General features: G+C 43.0%; 1 protein-coding gene across 1 annotated transcript in view; it reads left to right on the top strand.

Moving 5' to 3' along the window:
- Positions 1–15,306, top strand: part of ADSS2 (adenylosuccinate synthase 2) — a 119,065-nt gene that overhangs the window by 64,520 nt on the left and 39,239 nt on the right. Inside the window, exons 4-7 of the mRNA XM_056566957.1 lie at positions 4,526–4,576; positions 4,845–4,911; positions 8,790–8,897; positions 10,156–10,237. Of these exons, the coding sequence (XP_056422932.1) occupies positions 4,526–4,576; positions 4,845–4,911; positions 8,790–8,897; positions 10,156–10,237 (308 nt within the window). The remainder of the gene's footprint in view (positions 1–4,525; positions 4,577–4,844; positions 4,912–8,789; positions 8,898–10,155; positions 10,238–15,306) is intronic.

Genomic DNA, 15,306 nt, shown 5'->3' on the forward strand with positions numbered 1-15,306 from the left:
ACCATACGGGATACATAATGTTATATTTTAATAGGTCGTACAATTACGCACGAAGCGATACCAAATATGTTTATTTTTATTATGTTTACATGTTTTTATATAGGAAAAGGGGGTGATTTGAACTTTTAACATGGAAGGGGTTAATGCAGCGGTCTTCAAACTGTGGCCCCCCAGATGTTGCAAAACTACAACTCCCAGCATGCCCGGACAGCCAACGGCTGTGCTCTGTGATCCATTGATAGAGCCTGGTCCAGCCAGGATCTATCAATGACAGAGCGGGACTGGAGGAAGCAGAGGTAAGTCCTCCGGCTACCTCCATAGTGGATCTCCCCCCCCCCCGCGATCGCGCTGCGGGGGGGCGATCCACCCCCACTAGCCCACCAGGGAGCATTCACATCTCCCTTTAGACGCCGCTGTCAGCTTTGACAGCTGCGATCTAAAGGGTTAATAGCCAGCCGCGGCGATCGCCGCATGCTGGCTATTAGCGGCGGCCCCCGGCTACTGAGAACAGCCGGGGCTGCAGAGTATGGAGCGGGCAGGAATCCCGAGCCCGCTCCATACTCCCCTGTGAGCGCCGCATGCATCTCCCCGTGCAGACGTGCGGGGAGTAAAGGCAGAGGACGCAGGTCTGCACGGGGAGAAATAAGCCACGCCCCCTCATCTCCCCCCGCACTTCTGCAGAGCAGGGGAGAGAAGACAAATACACAGCTTCTCATCTCCCCTGCTCTGCTTCCGAGGACACAGGCTGCAGAGTATGGAGCGGGCACAAGTCGGGAGCCCGCTCCATACAGACTGCAGATCGCCACTGCGCTTGTCAGGTCCGGCCCTGCTTGACCGAAGCCGGGCTAAGGGCCGGACAAATTCACCTGCCCGGCGCAAAAAACTGCTAGTCCCGGGCGTCGGGCGATAGAAATTCCACATCCCTGATGTTACAAAATGTACACCACAAACACTGTGTGAACCTGGTTAAAAAGCATCCTAAGATCCTGATCTATATGGATATTAGTGTTCTATCATATAGCTGCACAGCACCATGACTACTTCTGTTGGTGCCATGAACAGGCAGATATCTCTGTGGATGCTGACTCAAAGGTAAAATAGAGCATATTCACAAATTTTTTTTTTTTCAATGTCAAATATGTTTAAAAAAAAGGCATCACTCACATGCTTTTCATTTCATTTGAATATGACTAAGCACAGTTTCATTTAGTTAGCTGATATTATATAGTAATCATTGTTTGACAGGCATTACCAGGGTGGCAAGGGACATTTATTTGGGCTGTTGCAAGCATAGTCAGGGGTGTGGAAATGGGGGAAAAAATGCTTGCCCAAGGGACTAAAAACAGAGCCCAATCTAGTCGTCCCTCAAGACGATTCACTTGTCTGGGCCAATTTTAGTTTTTACACTCGTTTTTTTTCTTCCTCGCCCTTTAATAGCCAAAACTCTTATTTTTCCATCTACAGACTCAAATAAGGGCTTGTTTATGCGGAACCAGTTGTACCTTTTATTTTTCTAGAACATGTGCTCCGAAGCAAACAAAATAATTATTGGTGAGGTGAAATTTAAATAAAAAAAGAGTTTCAAATTTGGTGGTTTTCTTTTTCACCCCATTTACCTTGTGGTCAAGCTAACATGTTATTTTGATACTTTAGGTCAGCCTGATTACAGCAATACCAGATTTGTATAGTTTCTTTCACATTTTACTAATTTGAAATAAGTTCTGAACTTTTTAAAAAAACAATTTGCCTTTTTCTGACCCCTGTAACTTAGTTTTTTTTCTTATACCAGGCTGTATGAGGGCTAATTTTTTGCACCATAATCTGCTTTGTTTTGGTACCATTTAGGTATTGATCTGACTTTTTAATCTCCTTTTTACTTTATTCGGGGATATTATAAAAGAATTGCAATTCTGGGGTGCAATCCACTCACTAGCCCACCAGGGAGAATTCACATGTCCCTTTTAGACCCCACTGTCAGCTTTGCTGGCTATTAGCGGCAGCCCCCGGCTACTGAGAACAGCTGGGGGCTGCAGAGTATGGAGCGGGCACAGGTCCAGAACACCTCTGAGCAACACTGTGCTTGTCGGGGTCTTTCAGGCCCAGCCCTGCTTCCCCGAAGCAGGGCTAGGGACCTGAGAAAATCGCCTGCCTGGCACCTGGAACTGCATGTCCCAGGCATTGGGCGATAGGAATTCTACATCCCTAATGATACTAGCCTTCTACCAGCCAGTCCCTTAGCATCAATCCTAATGGGACCTGGCTCTTCCCAGTACCCCTGCTGCCAGTAGGTACTTGGGTACCATTCAAGTTCAACTGGTGCAAGAAAGTTAAACAGATTTGTAAATCACTTTTATTTAAAAATCTTAACTTTTCCAGTACTTATCAGCTGCTGTATACTAAAGATATACCGTACTACAGAGAAATTTGTGAAGTTCTTTCCAGTCTGAGCACCGTGCTCTCTGCTGACAACTCTGTTCGTGTCAGAAACTGTCCAGAGCAGGAAAGGTTTTCTATGGGGATAAGATTCTATTCTGGAGAGTTCCTGAAAGGACAGGTGTAAGCAGAGAGCTCTGTTGTCAGACAAAAGAAATTCACAAATCTGTTTTATACAGCAGCTAATAAGTACTGGAATTAAGATTTTTTTAATAGAATGAATTTACAAATCTGTTAAGGTTTAAACCTTTTAAGGTTTATGGCAAAAGCTTTCTGCTTCTATGTGGGAAAAACCCCATTGCTTTTGGGTATTGGCAGCAAGCAAAAATTGTGTAGAGCAACTTTGGTTTGCTAGGAAAAAATCCCTTGTCGTGACCCAAGGAATCTAAGGGCTCGTTCACATTAACATCTGGCTCCATTAAGTCATGCCTGTTAGTAAAATCCGTTCCTGCCTTTTGCAAACTGATTTAAAAGGATCCCATGGATATCAATCATTTGCACCAGTTTTGTTTCTATTCCGTATTTTTAATTTTTATTTTTTACTGGAAAACAAATTGTGCATGCAGTATTTTTTATTTTTTTTTGTCAAAAAAAGAGAATTGGATCTAATTTAACTTTGAAGTCTATGGGAAACGGATGAGACCTTAATGTCATCCAATGTGTTAAAGGAACAGATGCAGTCCACTATACCACCAATCCACTCCGGTAAAAAGGACAAAATACAACAATCCAGTCTGTGAGCACTCCAGGGTGCTTAACCCATAAAGCCCAAAACAATCAATAACATATGACATACAAGAAATAGGCAGCACTCACCAGGTCTTTTGTGCAAAACGGGCTTTATTCAATCTTGGCGTAACACAGCATGGAGCACGGTCGTGCAAGGCAGAGGGCACAGATGCCAATGTAATCCATTGCCATTTGTTTTAGCCTGGTCTGTTTAGCTTCAATAATGGGAGAATAGCAGGAAGGGAGAGAACAGCAATGTGAACCTAGCTTAACACATTTTCATAGCTAGAGATTAGCTTTGCAGCAGTCTGCTTATATTCTGAAACAGTTTTACTGTGTGTTCCTGGCTTTTCTTTCTTTACCCTGTGATATCTGTGCCTTCTTAACCTCTTAAAGACCACTGACGTGTATACACGTTAATGTATCGTTAAGGGTGTATGGTGCAGGCTCCTTACTCGAGCCCGTGCCATACCTGGCGACCATCAGCTGATTTCTTTAGCTGAGGGCCGCCACTGATAGCTAACATGTGGTGATCGCCATGGTCAGCTATTAACCCTTTAGATATAGCCGCTAAAAGCAGCATCTAAAGGGACATTTAAATAGACCCTGGTGGTCTAGTGAGGTGGATGATATGGGGGGGGAAATGGGGTGGTACACAAGTGTTTTTTTTTTTTTTTTTTCAAATAAAGCTTTAACCCTTTTATGTTTAAATATTTTTTAAACCTATTTGGTATTGCTGCATGCATTATTTTCCGAACTATTAAAATACAACATTATTCATCCCGTATGGTGAATGGTGTAAATGTAAAAGATACCAAACTCCAGAATTGCATTATTTTTTATCACATCATACCCCAGAAAAAATGGAAGTAAAAAAAAAAAAAACAATCAAGTATGATCAATACCACAATGGTACTGATAAAAACTACAGATCACGGCGCAAAAAAATTAGCACGCTAAACAAAAAAGTTAGTGGTTAGAAAATGACAATTACAAAAAACTTTGCTAAAAAGTTTCAATTTTTTTTAAACTTACTAAAACATAATGCAAACTATACAGATTGTTTTAATCTTGCTGACCTAAAGTATGAAGATTACATGTTAGTTTGACAACACGTTGAAAGGCATAAAAAGAGCAAGCCCCCCCCCCCAAAAAAAAGCCCTTATGTGGGTGTGTAGATTAAATAAGAGTTATGGTTGTTTAAAGGGGGAGGAGGAAAAAACAAAAGTGCAACAGTTAAAATTGGTCTCGTACTTATGGGGTTAAAAAGATGAATGCCTTATGAAAGCACTCTTTTGTTATGTATTGTATCTGGAACTATTTAATGCAAATTTGTCATATAAATATCTGTGTTTAATTTCAGGATTGGGTGGTTGGGAAAACAGGCTTGCTATATCTGACCGAGCACACATTGGTGAGTTCCTTCTTTTGAAGATTACACCTTTTTAATAGTGCTTTAAATAGGCACTGTGATTTCAACAAGGTTTGTATAAAGAGTACATGCGAATGTAAGAAACTTTGTAACATATTATGTTTACACTTTTTCACTGATTTTTTTTGCTGGACGTTTAGCAAAGCTTGCAAATTAACATAGTATGCGTTTAATGGGCCACTTAACTATGAATTTGTATAACGTATTCCTTATGCATATTCTTGAAGTAACTTTTCCTTTTTATTTAAAGTTTTTGACTTTCATCAAGCTGCTGATGGTATCCAAGAACAGCAGAGACAAGAACAAGCTGGAAAAAAGTATGGATACTACACGTTATATCGTGATACTGTATTATTTATTGCTCGGGGTACATGCTGTGTTTTTTTTTTTATATCATTTTTTTTATTTTTTTCGTTTTGTGTTCAGTCTTAAAGGGGTATTCCGCCCCTAGACATCTTATCCCCTATCCAAAGGATAGGGATAAGATGTCAGATCGCCTCGGTCCCGCTGCTGGGGACCCCCGGGATCCCCGCTGCGGCACCCTGCTATCATTACAGCACAGAGCGAGTTCGCTCTGTGGGCGATACGGGGGACGGAGCAGCGTGACGTCATGGCCCCGCCCCTCGTGACATCACGGCCCTTCCCCTTAATGCAAGTCTATGGGAGGGGGCGTGACGACCGCCACGCCCCCTCCCATAGACTTGTATTGAAAGGGGCGGGCCGTGACATCACGAGGGGCGGAGCCGTGACGTAATGATGCTCCGGACCCTGTACCGCCCATCATTACGTGCAGAGCGAACTCGCTCTGTGCTGTAATGATAGCATGGTGCCGCAGCAGGGATCCTGGGGGTCCCCAGCAGCGGGACCGAGGCGATCTGACATCTTATCCCCTATCCTTTGGATAGGGGATAAGATGTCTAGGGGCGGAATACCCCTTTAAATTGGTATGCATCCAGGACATGTTAAGTTTTTTGATCGTCCAGGGCATGCATGGTTGATCCTTTCTTGAGTGGTAAGACGGAGGTTGCAGTGCACCACACAAATCTTATCCCCCTATCCAAAAGATAGGGGATAAGATGTTAGATCGCAAGGTTCCAGCTGCTGGAGACCCCCGCGATCTCTAGGCCGGCATGCCTGTCATTCGGGTCACGGAGCGAACTCCACTCCGTGCCCAATGACTAGTGATGAAGGTTGCCACGCCCCTCCCATAGACATAAATGGCACCCCGGCCTGGAGATCGCGGGGGTCCCTAGCGGTGGGACCCCCGCAGTCTAACGTCTTATCTACCATAAGGATAGGGGATAAGAGGTGTGCGACGGGGTACCCCTTTAACCCCCAAATTAATACCCCCATGAATATTTATAATAATCTATTGGCCCCGGTGTGCATATCCTTATTCCCCCCCCCCCCCCCCCCCCACTCTCTAACATTGGTGTAGTAGTGACCCAAACTGCGGCAATGCCAGACCCACAGGGAAATGACCTAGTGGCCAGGCAGCCCTGCTGCTGCTTGACCCAAGCGCCTTGGTTCTGGGCCACCCCACCTCAGACAAATCACAACAATAACAATGGCTGTCACACAGCACCACAACCAGCATGAACATCTACTATCTGCTCCCTGCCAGAGGGTTGGGAGAATGCTAGGAGGAAACCCTTATGCAGTGTCCTGCTGATTAAAATTGCCTGGGCCGAATGGGTGGAGTGGAGTTCTCTCCATGGAAAAACAAAGTAAGAGGGGACAGGATACAAATATAACTCCCAAATAGAGAAATAGAACATGGCCGTACATCCTTAAAGGGGCACTCTGCTGCCTGTGTTGTTTTTTGACCATGTTCCCTTGTTTCTCCTAGCTATGTGTTAGGGTGGGTTCACACCACGTTTTTGCAATACAGTATTGTATCAGGTTATTGATAAAAAAAACGGATTCCTCAAAACCTGACTAAACTATTAAAACGTGTACAAATTTGTATCTGTATACAGTTGAAAACGGTATACGGTTTGAAAAATGGTTGCATCCGTTTTTTTTTTAAGTAAAAACCGTATACGTTAACTTTTCACTCCATTATGAATAAAGTTTTACTTGTTTAATTGAAATTCCAAGAAAAAAAATGCGCACAGCCAAAAACCGTATGGTGAAAACCAGATGGAACCATACACCTGTACGGTTCCCATTGACTCCCATGTGTTTAAAAAAAAAAAAAAAAAAACTTAAATGGTTTAATAGTTTTTCACCCGGACCAAAAACCGTGGTAGGCCACAGTTTTCTGTACGGGAAAAAAAGTAAAAAAAAAACATATGGTTTGATAAACGGAGACAACTGCATACGGTTTTGAATGAGTCTATGGCACGGTTGGATACCTTTTTATTTTTATTTTTTTTCATGAAACCGTATGCCGAAAGCGTATAGTAAAATCGTGATGTGAACACACCCTTAGCCTGTGTTTGGTTTCATTATTGCGGAGGGTTTAGTGAGAATCCTACCTTTATTTTTGCCGGATGTTTGATAGTTCTGTTTAGACCTCTTTAATGTCGACCACTTTTTTTTTTTTTTTTCTTCTGGCTTGTCCTCCATGTTGCGCTCATGACGTGGTTTTCCTGGTTTGTGACGTGCATTGTGCTGTCCCACCATGTGATTAATTCTGCTCGGCCCCTTCTTGAACATTCATTTGTTATTACTCTTATCTCCTCCTTTCTTTCGCCCGTCACTACCTTCTCATCTAATCAGGTAGTTTCTGTGACGCAGGCGCGCGTCCGCATCTCAGTGTCTTCTTCCTGTGTAGTTAGGTTGGCATGAGTGTTATTGCTACGATCCTGCAGTTATGATTGGTTTAGTTTGCGCATGTGCACACCATGTTTCTCGGCTTCATGACAGTATGTTACTGCCGGTAGGTGCGCACACAATAGCAGGAGAATGACACAGCCTTAACGATCCCTGATTGGCCCACTCCTCACAGACTTCAGTGCTAGCAGGTTAGACTGCAATTAACCTGTTGAATGCCAGAGGGATAAAAAGGGAGGTGTCGCTAGGATATTGAAATAAGCAAAGGAGGCGAGGGTACACAAATGAAATGAAGTGTAGAGGAAGGGTGTATAGAGGGCGGAGAAGGAGAACCAGAGGGCAGGAAACAAAAAGCAAAGGGACAGATTTTACTAAGACACCATGACCGCAAAGACTACTGGGAAATGTAGTTCCAAAAGGAAAAGACAGGAAGTCACAGCAGAAAGCACAAACTAGCATAACACAATGGGGAAGCTACACAGCAGTGGGTACAGCCCAGGTCACAACGGAAGGATTAGGTAATCTACAATGTAGAAACATACTTGGGGCACAAAAAACACTGACCCAGCGGAGAACCCCTTTAACTTGTACTGTGATTTAATTGCGTCTCAGCATAAGTGGCGAGTGTGCTTGCACGTTTTAATCAGAGGGTGTACTTGAACCATTTTGATTGGTATTATGCTAAGAAGCAATTATCATTGTATAAGTTATGAATGTGCGGTCATGTTCTGTTTTCTCTTTTTTGTCGGTTAGGGTATATTCACAAAGCAGAATTTCCACACATCCGCCCCACTTCCGCGTCCTAATTCATTTGGGTGGTTTCTAACTTGTGCAGATTTTGTGTGCAATTGGTGAGGATTTCGTACTTAATCAGTGCGGAATCCCCATGCTGAAATTCTGAAGTGTGAATGGGAGTGCAGAATCCCATTGAAGTCTATTGGGCTTTAATTTGATGTGGAATCCGTGCACAATTCCGCATGCGGAAATTCTGCCATGTGAGTATACCCTTAAATCCCTAGAAAACTATCCTATGGATGAAGGTCCAGTCTATTGTGGGAATGTACATGGGGCTCCATGCACGGATTACTGTCGACCAGCGCTGTATCTCAGAGACTCCCATACAGATACATGGAGGGGATAAGTACTTATGTATAGGGGTTCCACTTTAAAGGGGTACTCCGGTGCTCCAGCTTTGAGCAATGATGTGTAGGTTAGTCAAGGTTTATTGTTTTGATGCTGACATTCTGGAGAAGTATTAATAAAAAAATAAAAAAATAAAGTATTAAATGAGACAAACCCTTTAACAATCAGATTACTTTTATCCACATTCAATCTGAAAACCATTCTGACATGCACCATGGCTGCTTTAGATATTTAAGAAGCATTACAAGTACTTTTTTTTTTTCCTCCCTTACAGTCTGGGTACGACAAAGAAGGGAATTGGACCAGTGTATTCCTCAAAAGCTGCAAGAAGTGGCCTTAGAATGTGTGATCTTGTTTCAGATTTTAATGAATTTTCTAAGAGGTTTGTACTGCTGTAAAGTTTTAACCTCAATAGTACAACAAAATTGACACTCCACAGTTTCATGTGGTGGACGTCTCTCCAATCTGTAACTTGTTAAGTTATCTAATGACAGACAGCACTCCAAGAAATCTAAGTAATTCGGCCAGCCCAGCATATTAACCCCTCAAGGACTAAGGGCGTGCAGGTACACCCTTGCGTCCTGGTCCTTAAGGACCTGTATGCCCGGGCCTGTTACCAGGGTTTGAAGTGTGTGTGTGTGTGTGTGTGTGTGTGATGTGTTGTGCACTCTTCATACCCGGTGGGTCCTGGGTACTATGAGTACCCAGGACCCACGGTTAATGCCGGGCATCGCCACTCGGGTCGGTACCTGGCATTAACCCTTAAGATGCCACAATAAAAGTTGATTGCGGCATCTGAATGCAGTAGTTAATGTGCCGGTTAGCTCAGCGAGACATCTGCGGCGCAATCGTGGGTCCTGATCAACTGAGTGGACGGTGGGAGAACCATTACTTGTCTCCTTGCTTTCTGATCGATGCTCTGGCCAGCCATGGCAGGCTACAGCAGCTCTACATTGAACAGTGTATGCAATTGAAAGATTGCATGTTATAGCCCCCTATGAGGACTAGAAAAAATGCGTAGAAACAGAAACCCCCTAAATTTACAAAATGGTGGGGGTTTTTTTTCACCCTACAAACTTTTAAGGGTTTCGCCATAGATTTTTTTGGGCAAAATGAATGTCATTACAAAGTACAATTGGTGACGCAAAATTGAATGCCTTATGGTTTTTAGTAGGGGTGGAGAAAAAAAATAGAAGTGCAAAAATTTGAATTGGCCTGGTCCTTAAAGGGGTACTCCAGCGCTAACCATCTTATCCCCTATCAAAAGGATAAGGGATAAGATGTTAGATCGCGGGGATCCCGCAACTGATCTCTCCTGCAGCTCCCCCTCGTGAGGTCCCGCCCCTCAGATGTTTAGTGCCGAGTACCCCTTTAAGGCCAAAATGGGCTTGGCCCTTAAGGGGTTAAGGAAGTTCATTTATCTTGATTTATTGAGGGTATTGTAAATTGCTGATATCAGTATTAAATCTTGTAGATGCTAGCTTTCGTGCCTCTGTCCCCTTGAAAATAGTCAAACCCATGTCCTCTTTCCACTGTTTTGGGGATTTGTCTCTACCATAAGTTATGGGGCTGAATAGAAACTTTTCTTGTAGTTGGAATGGTTCAGTTTGCCAATAGTGTTTTATTTCCCTGTCTCTTAGATTTGAAGTTCTGGCTAAACAGTATAAATCGATGTACCCTTCACTAGAAATCAACATTGAAGGAGAACTTGACAAACTCAAGGTATTTCGGTTATACTTGTAAGGCAAAAAATTTACATCACTGGAAAAGGAAAAATCTGGTCTTGCTGCATACTGCAAGTATCACCTGTACATGGATCTCTCTGGGAATGGGGCGTGTCGACCCCCACAAGATGAGACTGCTGAAACCCCCCCTCCATTTATCACTATGGGAGAGCTGTTTGGCTCTCTTTAGCTCTCCCATAATGAGATATAGAGAGGGGGGTGGGGGGGGGGGGTTGGGGGGTTGGACACCGCTTTGTGCAGGGGTCGACACGTTCTGTTCCCGTGGAGAGCTGGGCCCCCATTCAAGAGATTGCGAGGGGGGGGGGGGGGGGTCCTAGGGACCCCTGCGATCTAAAGCTTATGCCCTATCCTGCAGAATTTTTTTTGTACATTTTATTTGTACATTATAATACTTCTCCTTTAACTTATAAGACACACATAACAAAAATAAATCAGATCTATAACCTAATCTAAACTGTTCATGTCTGTTGTTAATACAGCTAACAATAGGGCGGAGTAATGAATCTCTGTTGTTGAAGCTATAATTGATGTGGTCTAATACATATTGGTGAAATGTTAATTTGTTGCGTTACTAGTAAAGCTAGGCTTACACCTATCCAATATGAATTTCTGTGATATATCTGCAACGTAGGAGAATTACATATAGTAGAGCATGTCTCTACTGTTAAGATTCATTTGAAAGTGAAAAGCTTTGGCACGTTTCTAAACTTATAAGGGAAGATTTCTCCAAGTAAAAGCATAAACTTGGGTATATATGATAATTTCTTGGGAAGATTAAAGTTGTTTTCCAGGATTATTTATTGTATAATTTGACTGTGCTTCAGGGGCTGTAAAGTTAGTGTAGTTTATAATAGTGTCTCGAAATTCTTATGTGATCTTTGCCCTGATGTTTGTTTTTATCAGCATACAAAATGTTGTCTCAGGTTTTCCCAGGTTGTAGTGCAGCCTGAGACTTTACATCACTAGTCAGGTTTTGAAAGGAGCCTGTCTGCTTCAATGGCTGGATGGGGCAGGGAGATCATTCTTTTCAGCTCTGCAGGGAATTGTAGCTCATGTGGGGTGGCTGATGTGTGGGAGTGAGAAAAGTGACCTCACACTTGCAAACAAGGAATGCTGGAACTTGTGGTTGGGGGGGGACGAAACTCCAACAGGAATTAGCGATTTCGCAAAAAGAATGCAGCAGTGTCGGTCCAGTACTAAAGTCACCTTATGGTGCTTAACCGATTTCATTTATGAATTAATGTGGGATCCCACACTATGCATCTGATGTAAAAACTACTTAGATAGTGCTGTGCTGAATGTGAATCTGTTTCAGGATTTGGGTGAGCCCATGTCCGGACCAAATTTTGCCATAGTTACATCACAATCATGTGACTTAGCACTAGGGATCGACCGATTATCGGTTTGGACGATATTAACGATTTTGGACGTTATCGGCAATTACCTTGCCGATAATCCAATGATGCCCCGCCACCCGTCCAGAGACCACTTCCGCCGCTGCCCCATTGACTACCCCATTCCCGGTTTTATAATTACCTGTTCCCGGGTTCTGGCTCCTGCGTGTCCTATGTTACGTGACGTCACCGTCAGTGCGCACAGTGACAGCTCAGGAGGACGCCGCAGGAGCCTGAAGAAGCGTGGACCCAGGGAACAGGTAATTATAAAACTGGGGATGGGGGAGGCAATGGGGCACCGGCGGTCTCTCGCCGGTGTGGGGGGGGGGGCTCGGTGGCGGTGATAGAACTCAGGACCCCAAAACAGGCAGGGGCAGAGTAGCGGGGGGCGGCAGCGGTCTCTGGCACCGCAAAAGCCGCTGCAGTTCATTGATTTAAAGCGCCCGCTTTAAATCAATGTAAGGCGAATCAACAGCCGTGATGAAGATTTTGTGGTGCAAGCGAGGGAATTGCAGGCCCATCTGAGCCAAAGAGGCTACCCTAAGAAAATTTTGGATGAAGCTTTTGAGATGGATTATAATTGTGACAGAACCGAGTAATTGAAAAATAAGCATTTCCGTAAAAAACTGCTAAATCAGAGGGGTAACAAGACAATAAAAGACCGGTTTTCTTTCTCCTTTACATATAGTCCGGTAGCAGAGAAAATAAAAAAGCTATAAATAATAATTGGTTTCTCTTACAAAATGATTTAGATTTACAGAGATGGACCATTAATCGGCCCCTAACCACCTTTATAAAAAATTAAAAATCTGAAAGACACTAATCTAAAAAGTCACTCCAGAAAACTGGTTAACTAAAAACACCTTGAAAGGAACGCATAAATGCAAACATTGCAATTGGTGTAGCTATTGTTGCACAGAAAAATTTATTAGCCTTGGAGGAGTAGAGGCATATTGTAGAGATTGTAGGCCTTATATTTGGACATTAAGTGCTCTGGTGGCGCACTACAGGTCTCAGAACAGAAGGAGCGCCACTGGACTTTTGGAGAGAAAATTTTGCTGGAATTGAAGTCTGTGGCCATGTGCATTTACAAACCTCCCATGATGCCAGAACAGCAGAACCCCCCCCCATTTGACACCATTTTCAAAACTAGACCCCTCCAAGGGTTAAAGTGAGTACTTACACCTCACAGGTTTTTTGAACAGTGAGCCGAAAAAGTGGAAAATTTTGATTTTTAACACTAAAATGGTGTTACCAGGGCTGTGGAGTCGGCAGATAAATGTTCCGACTCCGCAATTTCTTGTACTTCCGACTCAGACTCCACTGTATTAATATGGTAATGTATTAAAGTTTAAGCTAACAATCTGAGTTTACAAGTTTTTATAGCCTTAGCTGAATGACAGCAGTTTTTCCAATGGTTTACAGCTTCAGTCTTGAGCTATTGACCCTCCATTCCCTTCACTTATACAAGTGTCTCTAGTCTTGCAAAAAAACTAATTTACTTAATCCCTTATCAGTGAGAGGCTAGGTTACCCATGGGTTCCCTGTAACAGCAGAACACAATACTATGGAAAGTATAAGTATTGCCGCTCCTAATTGTGTGTTGCGTGCCATATAGTCAAGCACATGAAAAGCATGCTTCTTCACGGTCACTTAACGTGTTTGTTTTGCGGTTACGTGAGTCACTGCATGCGTTGGTCTTTATTCTTACAGTAGAGAAGTCATTAATTATCACTTTCTGTGAATTGGGACATTTCAACTTGCTTTTTCTTTCAATCTAAATTTAGTAGGAGTCTGAGTCGGTGCATTGTGTGCCGACTCCAGATACCCAAAATTTCTTCGGACTCCTCTACTCAGACTCCACAGCACTGGGTGTTACTCCAAATTTTTCATTTTCACATGGTGTAATAGGAGAAAATGGACCCCAAAATTTGAAGCCCAATTGCTCCCAGTTAAGAAAACGCCCCATATGTGGACATGAATTGCTCAGAATAGAAGGCGCGCCATTGGAATTTTGGAGAGAGAATTTTGCTGGAATAGAAGTCGGGGCCATGTATATTTACAAACCTCCCATGATGCCAGAACAGCAGAACCGACCCCCCCCCCACCCCACCCACGTGACCCCATTTTGGAAACTACACCCCTCACAGAATTTAATAAGGGGTGCAGTGAGCATTTACACCCCACTGGCATTTGACAAATCTTTGGAACAGTGGGCTGTGCAAATGAAAAATGAAATTTTTCTTTTTCACGGACCACTGTTCAAAAAATCTGTCAAACACCTGTGGGGTGGAAATGCTCACTGTACCCCTTATTACATTCCTTGAGGGGTGTAGTTTCCAAAATGGGGTCACATGTGGGTATTTTATTTGCGTTTGTCAAAACCGCTGTAAAATCAGCCATCCCTGTACAAATCACCAATTTAGGCCTCAAATTTACATAGTGCGCTCTCACTTCTGAGCCTTGTTGTGCGCCTGCAGAGCATTTTACGTCCACATATGGGGTATTTCCTTTGGGGGTATTTTTTTCCTTTTCCTTCTTGTGAAAATGAAAAGTACGGGCCAACACTAGCATGTAAGTGTAAAAAGAGAAAACGGTCACTTATAAAACACATTGAGTGCTAAGTTTATTAATTCCGTAGAATATACAATACAGTAGTGGTAAAATTACGTAATATCAGAGGAATACAGCAACAAAAAAATGGTGGAATCACCGATTTTGCACATCAAACATAAGCTATAGTATATAAAGTATATTGATATCCGTATCAGCAACAATGGATAAAAATTATATAGAAAGGCACACTAATTGCACGTATCCAAGTGATTTGCACTATAACATATCAATGATACATATATTTCAAAATGAGACCAAAGTGCTACATGAAGAAAAAAGTGCAAGGTGCATGTATACAAAGGAAGTATATTGCAGAGATACAGACCAATGTAAGGATATTCAACAGTACAGCAGCAGAGGCCAGGATAGCACCACTCCAACGTACGTTTCGGTACACAACCTCCCAGACGAAGGTTACGTACCGAAACGTACGTTGGAGTGGTGCTATCCCGGCCTCTGCCATCTGCTGCTTTACTGTTGTACATCTTTACATTGGTCTGTATCTCTGCAATATACTTTATTTTTATTCTGTAGGTCCATACAATTAAAATGATACCCTACTTATATAGGTTTGATTTTGTCATACTTTTGGGGAAAAAAATCATAACTACATGCTTGGGCTTGGCGGTATACCGGTTCATACCCAATACCGAAATTTTTGTGCTTTACGATATGAATTTTAACCCATACCGCAATACCGGTTTGGCCCCTCCCCCTCGAATGAATGAATTATCAGCCCAGCGCTGTCCCCACATCGGGGAATTAATCATATGTGATCTGCGAGCGCTGTTCTGTTAATATACTTATATACATTTATCATATCCGCCCTTAAACGTCTCTTCTCAAGACTAAACAATTGTAACTCCTTTAATCGCTCCTCATAGCTAAGATGTTCCATGCCCCATATTAGTTTAGTCGCGCGTCTCTGCACCCTTTCCAGCTCCACAGTGTCCCTTTTATGGACTGGTGACCAAAACTGAACAGCATATTCCAGGTGAGGCCGTACCAATGCTTTATAAAGGAGGAGTATTATGTC

This window comes from Hyla sarda, chromosome 3 (assembly GCF_029499605.1).
Source record: "Hyla sarda isolate aHylSar1 chromosome 3, aHylSar1.hap1, whole genome shotgun sequence".
Classification (NCBI taxonomy): Eukaryota; Metazoa; Chordata; class Amphibia; order Anura; family Hylidae; genus Hyla; species Hyla sarda.